Source organism: Schistocerca americana, chromosome 2, assembly GCF_021461395.2.
Source record: "Schistocerca americana isolate TAMUIC-IGC-003095 chromosome 2, iqSchAmer2.1, whole genome shotgun sequence".
In the NCBI taxonomy this organism is placed as follows: Eukaryota; Metazoa; Arthropoda; class Insecta; order Orthoptera; family Acrididae; genus Schistocerca; species Schistocerca americana.
The window spans coordinates 552,576,081-552,597,961 of NC_060120.1; the positions used below are offsets into that span (position 1 = coordinate 552,576,081).

General features: G+C 40.4%; 1 protein-coding gene across 1 annotated transcript; it reads left to right on the plus strand.

Moving 5' to 3' along the window:
* The first annotated feature begins 19 nt into the window (after nt 1-19).
* Nucleotides 20-21,854, plus strand: LOC124596522 (ribosome biogenesis regulatory protein homolog). The gene is made up of 5 exons (XM_047135689.1): nt 20-234; nt 14,270-14,522; nt 20,345-20,581; nt 20,996-21,249; nt 21,341-21,854. Exons 1-5 carry the CDS (start codon nt 80-82, stop codon nt 21,510-21,512), a joined length of 1,071 nt encoding a protein of 356 aa, XP_046991645.1. The 5' UTR covers nt 20-79; the 3' UTR covers nt 21,513-21,854.
* The last annotated feature ends 27 nt before the right edge of the window (nt 21,855-21,881 follow it).

A 21,881-nucleotide genomic window follows, 5' to 3' on the forward strand; every position in this document is an offset into this window, starting at 1 on the left:
AATACCTGTGAAGCGAGAGTAGCAAACTAGGAGTGTCTTTGACAAAAGCGTGAAGTATGAGGTTGGTGGCACGTGTGTTATGAACATGGATGTTGTAAGTGAAGTATTACAAAAGGCGAAAAAGGCATCGGAGAAATTCAAGCCCACAGATGTAGAGAAACATTTAGAACTACAATTCGACATTGGTACGCTCCTGGCAGTTGACACAAATGAAATCGATATCAAAAAATTAAGGTTAGTGTTCGATTCCCTCTAGAAGTAATGTAGTACAAACATTTCTTAACTATATGTAAACAAGCTTGGAATAGGATGTATCTTTTAAGTGCAAGTGATTTGCTGTGACAAATATAATAGGTTCGCGCGCGGCAGTTTCAGTTTGTTATGTTTGTAGACGTCTTGTTGCGGTTGGTGGTGTGTGTGTATGGTCCGCGTGTTATGTGGTGTATTGGGTTCATTTGAGCGTCGTTAGTAGCTATTTGAATTAATTTGTATTAACTGTGATTGAAGAATGGAAATTGGTTTCAGCGAGTTACCAATTAATTTTTTTTAATGTGATTGCGGTGTCGATTGGTGTTATTGGTTTGCTGATTGTCGTGCGGTAAGGCGTTTAATTTATTATGTGGCTTTAGGTATGGAACTGATAGTTAAAATTTAATAGTTCGCGGTTGCGTGCTGAGAGGGGACATATGTCTGCTTTTGTGTGTGTGTGTGTGTGTGTGTGTGTGTGTGTGTGTCGCTTTTCCCCCCCTAAGGTAAGTCTTTCCGCTCCCGGGACTGGAATGACTCCTTACCCTCTCCCTTAGAACCCACATCCTTTCGTCTTTCCCTCTCCTTCCCTTTTTCCTGATGAAGCAACCGTGGGTTGCGAAAGCTTGAAATTTGTGTCACTGGAGCTGGGTCCTCATATCCCAGGGCTATTTATCCATATAGCATTGAAGTTTCTGGGAGGGCCAGTCAACAGCCATCCACCTGGTCAATGTAGGTATGGCAATATGTCTAGCATTTAGTGACAACTTATTACAGTAAGCATGTGACACTGCCTAGTGCCATCATAACTTCTTGCCCCACCGATTGTTCAGGGTTCAAGCTTGAAATCAACTCAACTCCCCAGTGTCACACTATTCCTTAAAAATATCAAAGTATTTGTCTACTGTTTGGGAGTGATGGCTACTTCTGATGCATAAGTAGAGGACTTTTGCATTTGGGACAACTCTGAAGTCCATTGCCCTGGTTTAGCATTTGGTCCAAGGAACCATACAGAGGATCTCATGTCCACTGACATGCACTTTTCTCGTTGCACCATGATCCACCTGACCCGGAACTTATCCTAGGAACCCAGCATTTTGAAGCAGGTGAACAATCCCAATATCAGGATCTATCCTTCAATAATAAACTGAAGAGGCGGTCAGTCAGCATAAAACAGGTTGTATGATGTGAAAATTGAATGCACATAGCCTGTCACAGGCAAGGCAGGTGGCGGTCTTGTGTTTGTAATCTCTAAGGGGTGGGCACAACTTGAAAATTCAGATTGGCAATGAAGTTTGGTTGGCTTGTAGTTTACTTAAAGGGCGTTATGCTGCAGTAGTAGTAAAACACGCTGGCCAGCCAGTTCCCAGAAAAAAGGTTTCAAAGTTTTACTCGTATTTTATATACTAGTTTAATGAATGCCTGAACTTGTATAAAAATGGCTCATTGGCAGCTTGCTCGATTTTTAATCTGCTGATCCGGGCTCAATCCCAGTTTCTACCAATCTTTTTTTCTTTTTCTTTTTTTTTCTTTTGTAATAATCAGGATGATTTTTAAATAAAATAAACAACCAAAACAATTGTAAATAAAATCACTAACAATTTTATTTTATCTATGAGGAAACTGTTAATTAGACCTAATGAAACTAGTTGAAATTTAATATTATATTTTAACAAAGTTAAGCAATGGTAAATCCATTTTTTAGAGGAGAAATAAATGTTAATACAATACTTTTATCGTCAAAAAGTTATTAGGTGTTTTCTCTTTAAATACCATTATTATATGTGAACAGGTGCAAGTTGTTCATTAGATTTTTTTAAAACCTGTTTATTCCATGGAAGAGTTAGAGTCTTGATCTGTTGTTGGTAGGCGGACGTTTCAGAATATCTGAGGTGCTGTGGGAATCATTCAAATAGTAGTACTGACAGGCTACAGAATGTTGCCATTTTAACTGGTTGTACTGAATAAACTCGAATACACATGCCATTTCTTTACTAAATACTTCAAAGGTCGGAGTTTTTATATTGTTAAAGATTGTTGAAGTGAATATGTCTGTTAATAAGTTAAACGTGGATGTACATTGTATCTGAAGTTGGAGATGAAATTAGTCAAGACTAATTATACAGTGAAAAGTCAGAGTTACTGTTGAGAGATGTGGTTGTTCATTACACAGTCTTGCTGACTGATAATAACTTGATTGCAGTAGAATCTTCAACTTCAGTTTCTCGAGAAGCAATGTTGGTAGGTGAGGAAATATGGACACACTAGCTGAAAAAGTATTTGTTACTGGTGAAAAACTTTTCGTCCAAAATGGAAACTTTGTTGAGGATCCTTTCGAAGATGAACATGAACCAAAGTGGAAAAAAGGAAAGATGCAGAATCTCTTTGTGTGGATTATAAAACAAAAGTTACAAACATTGAAAAAGTGCATCCTACATAGGATCTATGAACATTGAAAAAAAAAAGGGGGGGGGCAGCCAATTGAAAAAGAAGGAATATATATCCAAATGGGAATGGAAAATAACATAAACAGGCAGGAATCAGTTTGATAAGTGTGCAATCATCAATTCCTGGACATATGATTGTTATGTGGAAGGCAGAGAAAGATATCAACAAGTGACCACATGGGATTTGCAGCAGTAGGGCTTGCAGGGCAGTTCAGATTTTCAATTTAAAGCTTCTGAAAGACAGATCAAGAAGTTCAAATGTAAGCATAGGATTCATCGAAAGAAAGAAAAAAAAATGCCTTGGCATCTGCAGAGATTTTTCAAGTACAAACATTGAAATTGATGTATATATGGTTCTCGGGCGAGACGTCGGATGTCATAGTGCAAACTCCACAATATTTCGTCAGCGCAACTGGCCGACATCTTCAGGTGCGCCGAATACACTGCTAAGGCAGGACCAGGGCCCCCTATTTATGCCAGTTTTAGACAGGAAGTGCGCATGCGTGAAGGCGCCAAATTCGATGGCCAATAGCGACGATATCAGCTAGTAGCTGGAAGGACAGTAACGCCACCAACAGGATGAAGAACCAAATACTTCGGCGCACGCGCGGAGGCTGCCGCCGCTGCTCTGCGCTGCCATCGGCCGCCCCAGCGACCTCTGTCGGAGGCCGCAAGCGCGGAGGCTGCCGCTGTTACTCTGCGCTGCCATCGGCCGCCCCAGCGACCTCTGACGGAAGCCGCAAGCAAAACTGCGCGTCCACGTAGGCGCCTTGATTATTCTCCCGTTGTCAACAGAATATTTATGTTGCTGGCGAATCGTCGTCAGTCTCATGACCAATAGTATTCCTCTCTGCTCGAAGCGACTTCAATATGGCCAGTGCTGGATCCCAAGCTGTACTAAGCTGAAAGCCCGTGTCTCTGTTTACAAGATTCGTCGAGTTACGTATTTCCACTGCTTCCTTAATAACACTGTCCCAGTACGAACTCGTCGATGCGAGGAGTTTTGTATGTTGATAATTCATAGAATGGCCTGTACTGAGACAATGCTCGGCCACTGCAGACTTTTCTGGTTGCTCCAGACGAGTGTAGCGTCGGTGTTCAGTGCATCTCTCTTCTACAGTGCGACAAGTTTGTCCGATGTACGACATGCCGCAGCTACAAGGAATCTCGTAAACACCGGGTTTTCTTAGGCCAAGGCTGTCCTTAGATGAGCCCAAGAGAGCTCTGAGTTTTGCCGGCGGACGAAAAACACATTTAACTTTATGCCTCTTCAATAATCTTCCTATTTTTGAAGAGATACCGCCGATGTATGGCAAGATGACCATTCCCCTTTGTTCTTCGCCTTCTTCCACTTCCTCACGTTGGGTAACCCGCTTCGGTTGTAAGGCACGGCGAATCTCCCGTTCGGAATATCCATTTTGTTGGAAAACGGTGCGCAGATGGAGTAGCTCATTGGATAAGCTGTCTGAGTCTGATATGGCTCGTGCTCTGTGGACCAACGTCCTCAGTACGCCACTTCGTTGCGAAGGTTGGTGACAGCTGGTGGCCTGTAAGTATAAGTCCGTGTGTGTGTTGGTTTACGGTACACTGAGTGACCTAACGTGCCATCTTCTTTTCTCCGTACCAACACGTCCAGGAATGGAAGTTCGCCGTTTTTCTCCATCTCCATCGTGAACTTGATGTTGGGATGAAGCGAGTTAAGATGCTCAAGAAAAACATTCAGTGACGCAATGCCGTGAGGCTAAGAGACTGCGTACACAGGCGCCCGTACCTCCCAGGCTATACGGATTGCCCAAAATTCACAAGGATAATGTGCCACTGCGGCCTATTGTGAGTAATATCGGGGCACCAACGTATAATCTCGCGAAACATCTGGCAGCGCAATTGAGCCCTTTAGTAAGAAAGTGTGAGCATCACATCCGTAACTCACAAGACTTTATTCGTCTGCTCAAGAACTTACGACTCGCACCATCAGATATACTCGTGAGTTTTGACGTAGTCTCACTTTTTACTCGAGTACCATTGCAGGAATCGTTGTTGCTCATTAGCGAGAAGCTGGATGGGGAACTTTTAGACTTATTCCAACATGTGCTCACCTCGACATACTTTTTATTTAATGGACAATACTTTGAACAGACTGACGGCGTCGCAATGGGTAGTCCCCTGTCACCCATTGTGGCTAATCTTTTTATGGAAGACTTCGAGGAGAGAGCACTCCAGACGTCGGATTTGAAACCTACGTGTTTTTGGCGATATGTAGATGACACCTTTGTTATCTGGCCTCACGGCATTGCGTCACTGAATGTTTTTCTTGAGCATCTTAACTCGCTTCATCCCAACATCAAGTTCACGATGGAGATGGAGAAAAACGGCGAACTTCCATTCCTGGACGTGTTGGTACGGAGAAAAGAAGATGGCACGTTAGGTCACTCAGTGTACCGTAAACCAACACACACGGACTTATACTTACAGGCCACCAGCTGTCACCATCCTTCGCAACGAAGTGGCGTACTGAGGACGTTGGTCCACAGAGCACGAGCCATATCAGACTCAGACAGCTTATCCAATGAGCTACTCCATCTGCGCACCGTTTTCCAACAAAATGGATATTCCGAACGGGAGATTCGCCGTGCCTTACAACCGAAGCGGGTTACCCAACGTGAGGAAGTGGAAGAAGGCGAAGAACAAAGGGGAATGGTCATCTTGCCATACATCGGCGGTATCTCTTCAAAAATAGGAAGATTATTGAAGAGGCATAAAGTTAAATGTGTTTTTCGTCCGCCGGCAAAACTCAGAGCTCTCTTGGGCTCATCTAAGGACAGCCTTGGCCTAAGAAAACCCGGTGTTTACGAGATTCCTTGTAGCTGCGGCATGTCGTACATCGGACAAACTTGTCGCACTGTAGAAGAGAGATGCACTGAACACCGACGCTACACTCGTCTGGAGCAACCAGAAAAGTCTGCAGTGGCCGAGCATTGTCTCAGTACAGGCCATTCTATGAATTATCAACATACAAAACTCCTCGCATCGACGAGTTCGTACTGGGACAGTGTTATTAAGGAAGCAGTGGAAATACGTAACTCGACGAATCTTGTAAACAGAGACACGGGCTTTCAGCTTAGTACAGCTTGGGATCCAGCACTGGCCATATTGAAGTCGCTTCGAGCAGAGAGGAATACTATTGGTCATGAGACTGACGACGATTCGCCAGCAACATAAATATTCTGTTGACAACGGGAGAATAATCAAGGCGCCTACGTGGACGCGCAGTTTTGCTTGCGGCTTCCGTCAGAGGTCGCTGGGGCGGCCGATGGCAGCGCAGAGTAACAGCGGCAGCCTCCGCGCTTGCGACCTCCGACAGAGGTCGCTGGGGCGGCCGATGGCAGCGCAGGGCAGCGGCGGCAGCCTCCGCGCATGCGCTGAAGTATTTGGTTCTTCATCCTGTTGGTGGCGTTACTGTCCTTCCAGCTACTAGCTGATATCGTCGCTATTGGCCATCGAATTTGGCGCCTTCACGCATGCGCACATCCTGTCTAAAACTGGCATAAATAGGGGGCCCTGGTCCTGCCTTAGCAGTGTATTCGTCGCACCTGAAGATGTCGGCCAGTTGCGCTGACGAAATATTGTGGAGTTTGCACTATGACATCCGACGTCTCGCCCGAGAACCATATATACAACATGTCCGTCGGGAAAGCCTCAAGCAACACATTGAAATTGATACTTACTGTCAATAAAGATTAATTATTAGCACTAACCAAACAGGTAAAGATCACAGATTACTTCAAAATTTTCTCTTTGTTTTCACCCTCCATGTAATATATTTTAATGTATCCTCTTTCCAGCATATCAGTACCAGTCTGTGTACAATATTCTCTAACTCTGTCCGAAATTACTACCCAAAGTATTTGTTAGTTTGTTTGTTTGCACGAAATAACTGGTAAATTTGACCCTTATGTGCAGCAAGAAGTAAATGAATATTCTCAAAAATTTACAGATGTACCATTTTTTTTTACAGACTACTTTTTTCTTCGAAAAACTGTGTCTCCAAAATTCAGGCGCATCCCATACTCATAATTAATATAAAAATGTCCAGTGTTTAATTTAAACACTGGAAAAATCTCATTTGTCTCAGTAGATGTAATGCAACTGAGTACATGCACCACTTCCCTACTCCGTCATTACTACTGCTTCTCTCCTTCCTACCACCCCATCAGCTTGCAGTCAGTAGGTTCGTATGAGCAGTTGCCAGCGGGCTCGTGCGCGTGCGCAGAGCTGAATTCGCGTATGAGCAGTGCCTTCCTCCCGCTTCTGGCTACTTGGAGCGTGGCTGTTTGGTGTATGAGCAGTAGCAGCAAGCAGCCAGAAGCTACCCGGAGAAATTTTCCTGGCAGGCTCAAGCTGCCAGATCCGCGCATGCGCAGAGCAAGCTGAGTTATAGTGCGGAGGTCCTTCCTCACGTGACCCGTGGGCGTGTCTTCGTTTACAGCTCCCACATCAAATGAAAACAAAACAATTTCTGTGGCTGGGAGCCATCAAGTGAATTAATATACATTCTCATAACCACGAAAGACCAAAATAAGTTAGTAGTTTCAATTTTCTGATGTTATATTATTTCCACGTTATTAGCAATCAACCATTAATGTCTTAATGAAGCTATTTCTGTCCGTTTTATAGAGAAATTTGCTTCAGTTAATTTTTTTTCCGCTGAGGCAGTTAGTTTAGTTGAAACGAAGTGTTTCATTCCGCGCTGTTGGCTACGTTCAGCCTCGTTCAGTTTAAAGAGCAAATTTTCATCTTCTGGGACGAATGACGTTATACCACAATAAAGAACCAAACATGAGAATACAGTACTGGACCTCCAAGAAAATTAGTATCACGAGAACCACATGAAACGCTGAATATCAGGTACTTCAGAGTCCATCTGGACATAGAAATGTGCAACTAGAGCGGAATGAAGCATTTTAGTATGGTTTATGAAATTCCGATGCTGCTGGAGTAGTCTCTGATGCCCTGTTCCTTTTATGACACTGTAAGATCTCTTAATTCTATATACGTACAAACATACGTAAACACTGACTTGAAGCTAAGTAGGCAAATTTGCTCAATAGTTTTGAACTAAATATTTTGTTTCAAAGATAATGACAGCTGTAGCAGAATTTTATAGATCTGCTTTCTGTGAAAGTGTTTTTCGATCACAAGGCACTTGTCTAGTACTACTTCTGGGCCTGAAGTTATTTCTTAATTTGTGTTTACGTCTTAAATTTATAGAATGCCATTCCATGCTAAATTTTAGACTGGCAGCATACCATGTTTTCTCGTTTTAACTCCCCACATGGCTTCATATTTATTGCTAGAATAGAATATAAACTGTCAGTTGTACAGTTTCTTTGCCTCACAGACCACCATGTTAATTTTTTCACATTTTGAAATAGTCATGAAATTTATTGTCCTTTATTCCGGTGTAAGCTACACAAGAAACTGTCTCTTTTTTTTGTTGCAAGTAATTTGTATTCCATCTTAGTAGCTTTTTGCGGTGCTGTGTAGATGTAAACCAGTTGGAAATGCTACATAACAATATTACAGAGTACGAATTTAAAAATTAAAAAAACCTGTCAGTCACCCCTTAGCAAAATTTTATGATACTTCGAGCTGTGGAGTCTAATTTTGAAATGATATTATGCCAAGAACTGCTTCCTTATTTGCATCCTTTATCTGTGTGGGATATGATAAAACAATTGCTCTAAGTACAATTCAGTATGTCCTCTCAACAACATGCCGCACGGCTACACATGGTCATGTGATGCCCCACCAGAAATACGACGAAAAGCGTATGAGCAGAGCAAGCACCAAGCACGGGCTGCCTACGTCATCGTAGCTGCGCATGCGCACTACAGCCTGTTGTCTGGTGCTTTCTGGTAACTGCTCAAACGAACCTAGTGTATCCAGGAGTATCCAGGGCAAGGTTCCTGAATTAGTATCTCTTATTGAAGGAAATAGTGCGCATATAGTATTAGGAACGGAAAGTTGGTTAAAACCGGAAGTGAACAGTAATGAAATCCTAGACACAGAATGGAATATATACCGCAAGGATAGGATAAACGCCAATGGTGGAGGAGTATTTATAGCAGTAAAGAATTCAATAATATCCAGTGAAGTTATTAGCGAATGCGAATGTGAGATAATCTGGGTTAAGTTAAGTATCAAAGGTGGGTCAGATATGATAGTCGGATGCTTCTATAGACCACCTGCATCAGCAACCGTAGTAGTTGAGCGCCTCAGAGAGAACCTGCAGAACGTCGTGAAGAAGTTTCGTGATCATACTATTGTAATAGGGGGAGACTTCAATCTACCAGGTATAGAATGGTATAGTCACACAATCAGAACTGGAGCCAGGGACAGAGACTCTTGTGACATTATCCTGACTGCCTTGTCCGAGAATTACTTCGAGCAGATAGTTAGAGAACCAACTCGTGAAGCTAACGTTTTAGACCTCATAGCAACAAATAGACCGGAACTTTTCGACTCCGTGAATGTAGAAGAGGGTATCAGTGATCATAAGTCAGTGGTTGCATCAATGACTACAAGTGTAATAAGAAATGCCAAGAAAGGAAGGAAAATATATTTGCTTAACAAGAGTGATAGGGCACAAATCGCAGAATATCTGAGTGACCACCATCAAACGTTCATTTCTGAGGAAGAGGATGTGGAACAAAAATGGAAAAAATTCAGAAACATCGTCCAGTACGCCTTAGATAAGTTCGTACCGACTAAGGTCCAAAGCGAGGGGAAAGATCCACCGTGGTATAACAATCATGTACGAAAGGTACTACGGAAACAAAGAAAGCTTCATCATAGGTTTAAGAGTAGTCGAATCATAGCTGATAAGGAAAAGCTGAACGAAGCGAAAAAGAGCGTAAAGAGAGCAATGAGAGAAGCATTCAACGAATTCGAACATAAAACATTGGCAAACAATCTAAACAAGAACCCTAAAAAGTTTTGGTCATATGTAAAATCGGTAAGCGGATCTAAATCCCCTATTCAGTCACTCGTTGACCACGATGGCACCGAAACAGAGGACGACCGAAGAAAGGCAGAAATACTGAATTCAGTGTTCTGAAACTGTTTCACTGCGGAAAATCGTAACACGGTCCCTGACTTCAGCCGTCGCACGGACGCCAAAATGGAAAATATTGAAATAAACGATATCGGAATTGAAAAACAACTGCTATCACTTAGTAGCGGAAAAGCATCTGGACCAGACGAGATACCCTTAAGATTCTACAGTGATTATGCTAAAGAACTTGCCCCCTTTCTATCAGCAATTTATCGTAGATCGCTGGAAGAACGTAAAGTACCTAGCGACTGGAAGAAAGCGCAGGCCGTTCCCATTTTCAAGAAGGGTCCTAAATCAGATGCGAATAATTATAGGCCTATTTCGCTTACGTCAATCTGTTGTAGAATAATGGAACATGTTTTGTGTTCTCGTATTATGACGTTCTTAGATAATACAAATCTCCTTCATCATAACCAACATGGATTCCGCAAACAGAGATCATGTGAAACTCAGCTCGCCCTATTTGCCCAAGAAATTCACAGTGCCGTAGACACTGGCGAGCAGATTGATGCCGTATTCCTGGACTTCAGGAAGGCATTTGATACGGTTCCGCACTTACGTTTAGTGAAAAAAATACGAGCTTACGGAATATCGGACCAGGTTTGTGATTGGATTCAGGATTTCCTAGAAGAAAGAACACAACATGTCATTCTTAACGGTTCAAAATCTGCAGATGTAGAGGTAATTTCGGGAGTACCGCAGGGAAGCGTGATAGGACCTTTATTGTTTACAATATACATAAATGACTTAGTTGACAACATCGGTAGCTCCGTGAGGCTATTTGCAGATGACACGGTTGTCTACAAGAAAGTAGCAACATCAGAAGACTCGTACGTACTCCAGGAGGACCTGCAGAGGATTAATGCATGGTGCGACAGCTGGCAGCTTTCCCTAAACGTAGATAAATGTAATATAATGCGCATACATAGGGGCAGAAATCCATTCCAGTACGACTATGCCATAGGTGGTAAATCATTGGAAGCGGTAACGACCGTAAAATACTTAGGAGTTACTATCCGGAGCGATCTGAAGTGGAATGATCACATAAAACAAATAGTGGGAAAAGCAGGCGCCAGGTTGAGATTCATAGGAAGAATTCTAAGAAAATGTGACTCATCGACGAAAGAAGTAGCTTACAAAACGCTTGTTCGTCCGATTCTTGAGTATTGCTCATCAGTATGGGACCCTTACCGGGTTGGATTAATAGAAGAGATAGACATGATCCAGCGAAAAGCAGCGCGATTCGTCATGGGGACATTTAGTCAGCGCGAGAGCGTTACGGAGATGCTGAACAAGCTCCAGTGGCGGACACTTCAAGAAAGGCGTTACGCAATACGGAGAGGTTTATTATCGAAATTACGAGAGAGCACATTCCGGGAAGAGATGGGCAACATATTACTACCGCCCACATATATCTCGCGTAATGATCACAATGAAAAGATCCGAGAAATTAGAGCAAATACGGAGACTTACAAGCAGTCGTTCTTCCCACGCACAATTCGTGAATGGAACAGGGAAGGGGGGATCAGATAGTGGTACAATAAGTACCCTCCGCCACACACCGTAAGGTGGCTCGCGGAGTATAGATGTAGATGTAGTGCCTCCACCATTTCTTGCCACTAGTCTAACAGCTGTCGATGAAAGGTAGGGAGGTGTGAGGAGTGGTTTGTTTGGATCTAATTCTCTAATAGACACAACAGCCAGAGACAGCAGTCATATGTGTGTGAGTAGTGAATGTGTGTGTGCTCTTGTTTTCGGATAAAAACAGTAGCTGAAAATCAGCAATTATCTTTACAGTGAGGTGCTACCTATCCTCATTGTTATTTACCCTTAAAGTATTTGAACATGTTATCTATTGCATGCATTGATCACTGTGGTCTCATGTCATCAACATGTCTGTGGCTCATGAATAGCTGCCCACATTAGTGGATTTTCACAACAAGCGAAATGCGCAGGCTCTTTCTGTGGGTATCGGTAATGGATCCGACCTGCCGATCTGAAGCTGTTCGGTTCCCAATAATGTGCAGGCCCTGTCTGTCTGATCTAGTTTGTGTGTGGTGTAATGCAGCATATTTTCATGGTTTATCCATGGACCCAGGACTGTGGTGCTCCTCAGAGGGCCAGAGGCATCGGATGATGGATTTCAGGAATTGAGACTGTCTCACCGCAAGTACGTTGTACAGTGTGGAGTTTTATAGACATTTTATTGGTTCTCATACCTTTTGGCACTTCAGAAGTAGTTTATATGTGAGAAAGTATTGGCGATATGAAGCAAATTGTTATATGCTATGTACTCAGATATTTCTCGAAAGAAAAATCAGAAAATACTAGTAAAATAATAGGTATGACACAGTGGGTAATAACTGACAATAGTGAACAGAGTAAAGCCAATATTTTATTGGTGGTCACCAACAGTTTGCTTTACTCAATTCTTCCCCACCTTATACACTTCTTTCAAGAAGCCTATTTTTTTCTGAGGTTATTTCTGAAATCAGTGAAGGTATTTTAAATCTGTCTTGTGTCTCCAAGGAAATGCATATATTATTGAAATAAAATAACATCAGTGGTGTTAATGAAAATCGTATACCATTTGGCTTGCTTTCTCCATCTAAAAATGGTTTACAAAAGATATTGCGTTAGTACTTAACATTTTTGCTCACGTCAGGAAATGCCATCTATTTTTAGATATTCCCTCGTTTGTACTATTGTGTTTTGTATCGTAGCTACGAAGGCTGATTGTCAACTTATGTCTTAACTTACCCTTGAGATCTCAAGATGTGTCAGGGAAAAATGCTAAAACTTGTCTGGAAATCAGGGAATTTCACTTGGGGAAACTTGTGGCAACCATGATTATACTTCTCAATGAAAACAGAGAAACAAAATTCTCGTGAAGATGGTATAAAAAATAAATAGGCTAGTACATCTTTAACTGTCATCACCAATTTTTAATGAAATGATTTGGTATGCCTGCTATGCTTCGAAATGTTCTGATTAATGAGGAATTTTTATGAATGTCAATGAAGTGTGTTTTCCAACAGATATTTTACAAAAATATTGTTCATGTAGAAATTCATCTTTTATAAATTGTGTCAGATGTTGGGATAGTCCTTGTTTCCAGTGTGTTATGATAATCATCATTCAAGTTCTTGTATATAAGAATGTAAAACATTTGTCATATAAAGAAGATATTTTTATCCTATCATATGATTTGTTATACTTGAAGTAAAAGTTTTATTTAATTCTTTTAACATACAGTATTAATTTTAACTCGTTTCATTAGAAGCAACAAACATTTGCATTATCTATAAAACAAAATCATTAAGGATTTTGGTTATTTATTTTATTTAAAAATCCTTCTAAGAAAAAATTGAGTTTGGACCTGGATCAGCAGTTTAAAAATAAAGCATGCTGCCAGCGAGTCATTTTTACACAAGTTCAGGCATCACTGAACTATTATATAAAGAGTGGGAATTGGCTGACCCAGAGTATTTTACTACTGCTACAGGGTAACTCTCTTTGGGTAAACTAAAAGCAAACCAAGCCTCAATCCAATCTGAATTATCTAAGTTGCTCCCTCCCCTTGTTAGACTTTCCGAGCAAATTATTGTTGTCTCGTTGTGATTGAGTGTTCTGCCAGTGGTCCACATCTTTCCAACACAGTATTTCGATGCTGTAACTCAACCTCTTCCTGTATTCGGAAGAGGCAGAACACCAAATCTCAATGAAATCAACTTCTGTTTGCCAGCAGCATATGGGAAAAATGCAGTCAGCCTACAAAGGAGGCTGCTTACAAATCACTTGTACATTCCATCTTGGAAATAGTGCTTGAGTGTGTGGGACTCACACCAAATAGGAGTAACAGGGATATTGAAAGTATACAAAGGATAGCTCAAGTGGTCAAAGGTTTGTTTGACCATAGGAGAACGTCTTGGAACTGCTGAAACACTCACATTAGCACATGCTCAACAATAGGTGTCATTGTCCCATGAAAACCTGTGTACAGAGTTTCAAGAACTACTACTAAGTGAATAATTTAGAGATATTCTTCAGCTATTTACATGTTGCTGCTGTAGTGACCCTGAAGACAAGGCTAAATTAATGACAGCATGCACAGATGCATTTAAGTAATTGTGCACTACTGCATGCTATATAAAGTTGGAATGTGAAGAAATTCCACCATGTTGTACAGTGCTCTCTCTCTCTCTCTCTCTCTCTCTCTCTCTCTCTCTCTCTCTCTCTTCGCCAGTAAAAGAACTCGCGGTTCCAAAAGCCAAAAGCACTAAGTTTAGATCTTTCTATATGTTTCATATTAGTTACCACATGCCGAGTAGATTTTTTCTGTCCATGTTAATAATGTATATTGAGAGTGACTGTTGTATTGTTCCAGTAAGTGTTCTCAACACTGAAGCAGCCACTAATTCTAATTCACAGAATTTCTCCACTTATGTATTTACATTTTCAGAAATGAGGGAGAAACCTACTTGCAGAATCTGGCTAGAGACAATACACAGCTCTTATTGAATAGGATATGGGAGTTGCCAACTGAAAGGACTGAAGAAGCAGTAGTAGCAAAATTACCAGCACCATCTTACATTCTTCCTAGGCAGCTCCCAGTTCCCAAACCTAAAGCACCTACAGTGTGGGAGAAATTTGCAAAGGAAAAGGGCATCAAAAAGAAGAAAACACCAAAGAAGAAGTGGGATGATATCCTAAAGGTAATATTGGAGGAGGAGAAAAAAGCTTTAGCAGTTGTGTGATTTTATGGGTGCACCAAATCAAAGAAAAATATCCAAACTCATGGTTGCCATACCTTAACAAATTAAAGATATAAATGAAATCATTCAGTTAACAACTAAAATTGCAAAATGTAGTCATTGTGTTACTATTAACCCTCAGGCAGGCACACTTATGTATAAAGTGTGCCAACCACAAATAGCATTGTCTTGTACCATTCCAGTGTTGTTCTACAATTGCGGGTCCATACCTATTCCTTCATTGTTACTTCAGCTAACACAGTGATAAGTTGTGTTGTCATACATCCAACTAAGCATCAGTAATATAAAATAAACAGGGAGCTAGGTGAAAAAAATTTACTGTCTGTCAAAGAAAATGGCTCTGATTCCAAGCTAGCAATACAATCCCACAATGAGGTAGTTGTCTATGAAATAATTAGTAACTGAATAAGCGTTTGCTGGGATCTGATGCAACTGTGCTATTTAATTGTCTGAGTGGGTCATTGCTGTGGGGTAGCACTTGGGTGCAGCAACAGAGTGATACAATTGTTTAATTAAACAGTGATTTAGTTCATATAATATGTTTATTTTATCATTGTTTAGTTAAACTAAGATTAAACTGTGACTTTGCTTGTACATGTTTATCTTGCTAACATAGACGATGATTCCTTGTATGTGTGCAAAGTACGCTGCGTGCCCACTCGTGTTAGGAAAATTGGTGCACCTACTTGAGGGTTAAATAGTATCAAGAATAGATGTCCTACAACAAAAGAAACACTTCACAAAAACTCCATAGTCTTAACTGGCACCTACACAGAACAATGCAATTCATGAAGGAAAGTTGCCATTTTTCTTGGAGAAAGATAACCTGCAGATGGCTTTCTTCATTTTTGAGATGTTTATTATATTTCCTAGCAGTGCAAATAGTAAGTTGTATTTTGCGTAATTTGAAGTTTAATTTAAATCAAAGCTGTTTGTATTTTGTGCATCGAACAACAGAAAATCCTGGATGGAATAATGGCAATATTATGAAAAGGATAGATTTCTGCTCGCCATTCATAGGACACACTGATTCACAGGCAAGTACAACAAAAAGACTGGTGTAAATTTGAGATGCTGAAATACGTACAGCCACTGCAACTGATGGATTGAAGCAGTCTGTGGAACCTTGAGGGTAATGAGGAGGCTGTAGTGAGCAGGGGGAAATGTAGTAGGGTGGGGATGGGGGGGGGGGGGGGGGAAGCTGAAGTGCTGCTTGTGGGAGTGTGTAGGGATGTGGTGGGGCAGGGTACAGTTGATAGTGCAGTTGGGAGGATTGAGGGGTGGGGGAGGATGGAGAGCAGAAAAGGAGAGAAGTAGAGGAAGGGAAAAGACTAGTGGGTGCATTGGTGGAATAGAAGGCTGTGTAGTGTCGAAGTGGGAGCACGGAAGGGGATAGGTAGGTGATGGACAAGACTCAGTTTAAGGCCAGGCTGGCTATAGGAACATAGGATATATTTCTGGGAGGGTTCCTATCTGTGCAATTCAGAACAGCTGGTGGTGTTAGAAAGCACCCAGATAGCCTAGAGTTTGGAGCAGTCGTTGAGGTGAAGCATGTTGTGCTGGGCAGCATCTTCAGCAATTGGGAGCTCCAGCTTTTGACTCTTGGTCACAGTTTGTCAGTGCCATTAATGTGGACAGACAGCTTGTTGTCATGTCCACATAGAAAGCAGCACAGTGGTGGCATCTTAGTTTGTGGATCACAAGCCTGCTTTCACAGATAGCCTTGCCTTTGATGGGATAAGAGGTGTATTTGACCGGACTGGAGTGAGTGAGGGTGGGAGGATATATGGGATAGGTTTTGCATCTAGGTCTATTGCAGGGATATGAGCCACGAAACAAGGGATTGACAATAGGGAAGGATTAAGGATGGACAAGGATATTGCATAGGCTCATTCGGCAGCGGAGTACCATGCTGGGATGTGTGGGGAGGTATAGTGTGTGGGATAGTCCTCATTCAGGGCATGGCAAGAGATAGTTGAAACCCTGGCAGAGAAGGTAATTCAGATGCTCCAGTCTTTGATTGTACCAAGTCATGAGGGGAGTGCTCCTGTGTGGCCGGATGGTGGGAACATGGGAGGTGGGAGGTGACTGTAGAGACAAGGTGCGGAAGATCTGTTTCTGCAAGGTTGGAGAAGTATTTTCAGTCTTTGAAGGACTCAATGAGATCTCTGTGTGACACTTTCTGCTCTACATAAGTAACAATTAATAGTATAAAGCCTATATATTTTAGCGTCTTCATGTCTGCCGAAGTTCTACCACAGATGGTGTTTCCAGCCATGTGCCTGACTTGAATAATAAAATAACAAAGCAATTGGGGTGCCTTTGACAACATACACTGGACAAGTTAATCATTTTAATTTGCAAACAGTTTTATTAATTTTTAATTTCACAAATACAGTATTTTAAATAATTCTTACATTTAACGTAGCCTAAATCTAACACTAATCAAGCATTTTCTAAAGTAGTAAATCATGAGGTGACTGTTTTACAAGTATTAGAAACATACAGTATTCCACATGGAACACTGTATACCAAGCATAATAGGAAACATTGAAAAAGAACCTGTTGGCCAAACAGCTCTAAGCAGTAATTCAGCAATAAAATGTGGAGAGTGGTGAAATCCTAATTCACTGTTTGATTTGTTGTTATTTAGAAAAGGTTACCCGGATTAGAAAATGTGTTTATTCCACTCTTCAAAAATAACTTGCCTGCAATCTACAGGATGTCTGTCATGCTAAAACAATATAAAGGTATAATTGGAGAGGGATTATATTCAAATAATTGTCAAGGGCTTTGGTTTACAAATATTTAATCTCTGAATACATTGTAAACTTGGAAGAAACACTCAAGAATGACCCAGGATCCATATAATCAGTTATAATAAAGCCTAGGATTAAATAAACTGCTGTGCTGAATGGGGCTGCTGAATGGTGCTTCAAATATCCGGAGAAGTTAACCAATCATAATAAAAGTGCTACAACACTAATGTTACATTGTTCAGTTTCTCGAACCTTCCTTCTAACATATATTGTCTTTCAAAATGAGCTTAACTGGGATACTTGGACTGAAAATGTTCCTAAAGGTAGTTCATGCTATTCTAAAGGGCCATGATTTAATAGAACATAACTTTTATGAATGAACCATCAAGCCTTTAAAGACTGGTTTTCAGCTTGTATCTTACCTACCATACAAAACACGTTAAGAGTAAATTTGTCTTTATTGATGACAGCATGGCATCTCATCTTACACCAAAGGTTATTCCACTGTGCTCGGAAACTAATGTCTCTTTTTATGTTTACCAAGCATCTTAAGACACTTACTCCAACCCCAGACCGTGTCTCTTTTTGCCTATGATGGTGGCATGGAGATCTGAGTCAGTTCAGTAGAACATGAGGGAGTCAACTGTGAACACAACATCAAAGCATGCATTTCCACTACTAGTGAAGGTAATCTAGCATAATGTGACTATTATCAAGTGCAAGTATTGGTGAATAATGTGTGAGGGATGTGAAATCTGTGGACAGTAAACACGTTACATTCAAAAAAGTGGGGATAGATGAATTTAATACAGTAAAATGTGATATTGCTGTATTGCATGAGCCCACTATTAAACATATTCTAGAATGTTGGAGGTATCATTTTGGAGTTACCAAAGTCTACATTTCCTCAGCTAGTGAAGGTAACGTTAGGTAATCTTGAAGTTGTCACATCTATGAAAGAAAATGGTGCCATAAGCAAAATTATAATGATATAATAATGCCTAAAAGTCTTTGCAGTATAAATTTAAACATTGATTTACTTTCTGCGAGTAATTTTTGTTTAGAAGTATGTACCTGTGTTTACACGCCAGTGTACCTGGTATTGCAAGAGTAGTTGTGAACAGAAAAGTTCCTAATTTAATTGCTAAACCAGAAAATCTCCAGTTCTTTACAGAATCTAACAGTCATCTATAAAACAGCTTCCAGTATCTGATTACAAGTGAATTAATGTGCTAAGCATGTCCTTAAGAAAGTTTTGTAAAGGCCTGAGATCATGTGAAAAGTTTGTTAAAAAATTATTAAGTGTTCTCATTCTCAAACACTGGATGAATAAATTCTGGGGGTAATCATGTCTCGTGAGGTATGTTGCCTCAACACACACACACACACACACACACACACACACACACAGTTTGAGTCAATAATGATATGAAACACTGGAAATAAAATTATTGTTGGCCCTGGAAGCTGTTAGATAGCTTACCTGCAACTGGAATTTGGTGACCATGACCTGGTTTAGCCGCTGTTTTTTTATCTAAAACATTTTATTTAGTATTAACTTGATGCATAAAAATGTCAGTCACTGTGCAGATTAAAAATATATTGTTCTGTAATGTGGAAACAAGCTGCAGTGTTTCAGATTGGGGTGAAAGTGATACATACACAGTGATAACTTAACACTTAATACCTAGTTTCAATGCAGGCATCTTATAGGTAAGTGACCCCATTATGAATGTGAATTTCCTGGAATAGTATCTTCATACCGTTTATGGTAAAATCTTAATGTAAGTAAATAACAGTTGATGCTACTCTGTATATTTCCAGAAACAGTGTACTAATGCAAGATAGCATTTCATGTTTCAGAAGTTGCTTTCTTTAGACTTCCACCTATTAGCAACTGCAGAGGAAATCCTCTAGTGGCATACAAGAAACCACTTGTCATATCAGACTGTAAAATTGTTATTTATTCAACAGTTTACCAGAAACAAAGTTTTAATACTGTCTCTTGCCTGCTTGCTAACACCAGCTGCAGCCAAACTTTGAGAAAGGCCTCCCTATACTGTGTATAGTAAGAACTTTCTTTATAGAGAGTACTGTACCCTGTGATAAACTGGGCAAAAATTAGCATGCAGGATAAATTAGTAATTAAAGCAATGGATACTCAGGAAGGGTGAGATTCAAATTGGTACCCAACCATTAAGATTTATTTTCCAAGCTTCCCCAAATCATTTGAGACATGCCATGGCGACCCTTTCAACAGTGTCAGAATAAATTCATCTCCTCTCTCCAATACCTCTCTGACCCCAGTGAATACCCAGAAGAATGGCTGTGATATTGATAGGATATTAAGGACTAATGTATCTTTCTTGTTAGTGGAAGAAGTGTCTGCAACATGTTTCACCTCGGCAATTTAAAAAAGGTTTGTATAATTGTCGAATATGTAAACCTTAGATTCTGTACAAACAAGTTGATTCAAATTATTTGGTTTCATTAGTTTTGTCTGCAAAATAAGAAATAAGCTTAGCAGATAGTGAATGTTAGTTCCCTAATATATAATGTCTTCAATGTCAGCATTTCCAGAATGAAACTCTCGGACCTTGGGACCTTTTCCTTTCCTGGGCTAGTGCTCTTTACTTCTGAGCTACCCAAGCACGCCTCATGAGCACATTTAATCATTTGTCTTGTTGCTTCCAACTTAATACTGTTGTGCAGTACTGTAAAGAAATTAATAAACTGCTTCACAAATTTATTTCAGAATATTGCCACAGCATTTTTAATTTAGCCAATATTGAAGGACAAGATAAGAAATGTTTATGTACATTTTTATATTTTTCATTATGCTGTAAAATACTGATTTGTCACATATAAATACTTTTGGACATTGTCAGAGCCACATAAGCTATTTTATTGTCAACTATTAATTTCTTGCAGGTAACTTATTAATCAATTTATGTAACATGTAATGTCACTCCCAGGTAAAAAAAAAAAGCTTTTTTCTTTTAGAAATGGGTACCTCTGTATGGATACAGGCGTGCTGCTGCAGAAAAGGAACGAGACTGGGTACTAGAAGTACCGCAAAATGCTGACCCAATGGAAGACCAGTTTAGCAAAAAGGCTGAAATTAAGGTTGAAAGAGTTTCAAAGAATGAATTTCAGAGATTAAGGAATCTGGCTGCCTCTAAAAATATCAGAGTTCCGAGGGTGGGCTTGCCTCCTACAGAGACGCTGAGTTCTTCACAGGTAAGACATTGACGAGGTTCCAAATTGTTGGATTTAATTAGTGCTTATTATGCTGATAATTGAAATACGTGCTTAGTTTTACAGAGGAAGAAGCAAGCAATGACATTTAGAAATATCCTAACATGCAACCCAAAGATCATTTTAGTTTCACTATTTTTCCATCTCAAAATTCCGTCTTGACTGCTCTTGCACTATAATGATGCTCTCTCTCTCTCTCTCTCTCTCTCTCTCTCTCTCTCTCTCTCTCTCTCTCTCTTCCTCTCTCTTCCCCCTCCGCCCTCTGCCTGCCCTTTTTATCTTTCAGTAGGAACACCCAGGTCATTTCACATTTGTGCTCTTTGAACATATTCACAAAATCACTGTCTTGATATGTTGTGCTAGTGATGATTAAAAATTATTTTGGAAATTTTCTAGCTTGGAGCAGCTGTTAGTGTCGCTAAAGCTTCAACTGCATCAGTGGGAAAGTTCCAGGCAAAGCTTCCAAAAGAGAAACAGGTTAATAAATTAGGGCCATTATTACAAAGTGGTAAAAAGAGGAAGCCTCCACCACCACGTCCTGACCAAGAGAAGAAGATGAACTTAGAAATGGTGGATAGCATTCTTAAGAAAAGGCCAAAACTTGATATTGAAAAGGCAGTCAACCGACAAATATTTCAGGAACAACAAGAGTAAGTTGTTTTTCTTGGTCTTTTGACTAATTATTGTTGTCTACTATGTTCTTGGTGATATTTACTATAATTTGTGCAAATTCACTACTAGGCGTTCAGAAGAAAGGAAAAACCAGAAGCCTAAAAAGGGAGGCAAAAGGATGAGGGACATGGGCAATCAATCAAAAAAAGGGAAAGGTTCAAAGAACAGATCCGGAGCAAAACCTCGAAGTAACAAGGGATCCAGAAAACCTAACAAGAATGTTGGACGGAAGCGGCGTTGAAATAAAATGAAGAAACTTTTTTTTTGTTCGCTTTCTGGAAACTAAATGTCTGTAATTAATCCTTTAACTGCCCTGGACTTATTAACGAATGCACTTTTGTACCTGTCCCTGTGTGTTCTGAATGTGTTTACACGCGCCACCAGTCCTTCTACCTGGTACTCCGAACGCGTAGACACGTTCAGAGTACCAGGTAGCACTGGTGGCACGTGTAAACACGTTCAGAGCACTTAGGGACAGTTACAAAGGCGCGCGTGTTAACACGTCCAGAGCAATTACAGGGCTAAGAATGTTAAATGTGTGTGATTAATAATGTTAATATTAAATTGTAATTATGAGAAGTAATAATTAGTAAAAGTTATTTAATATAGA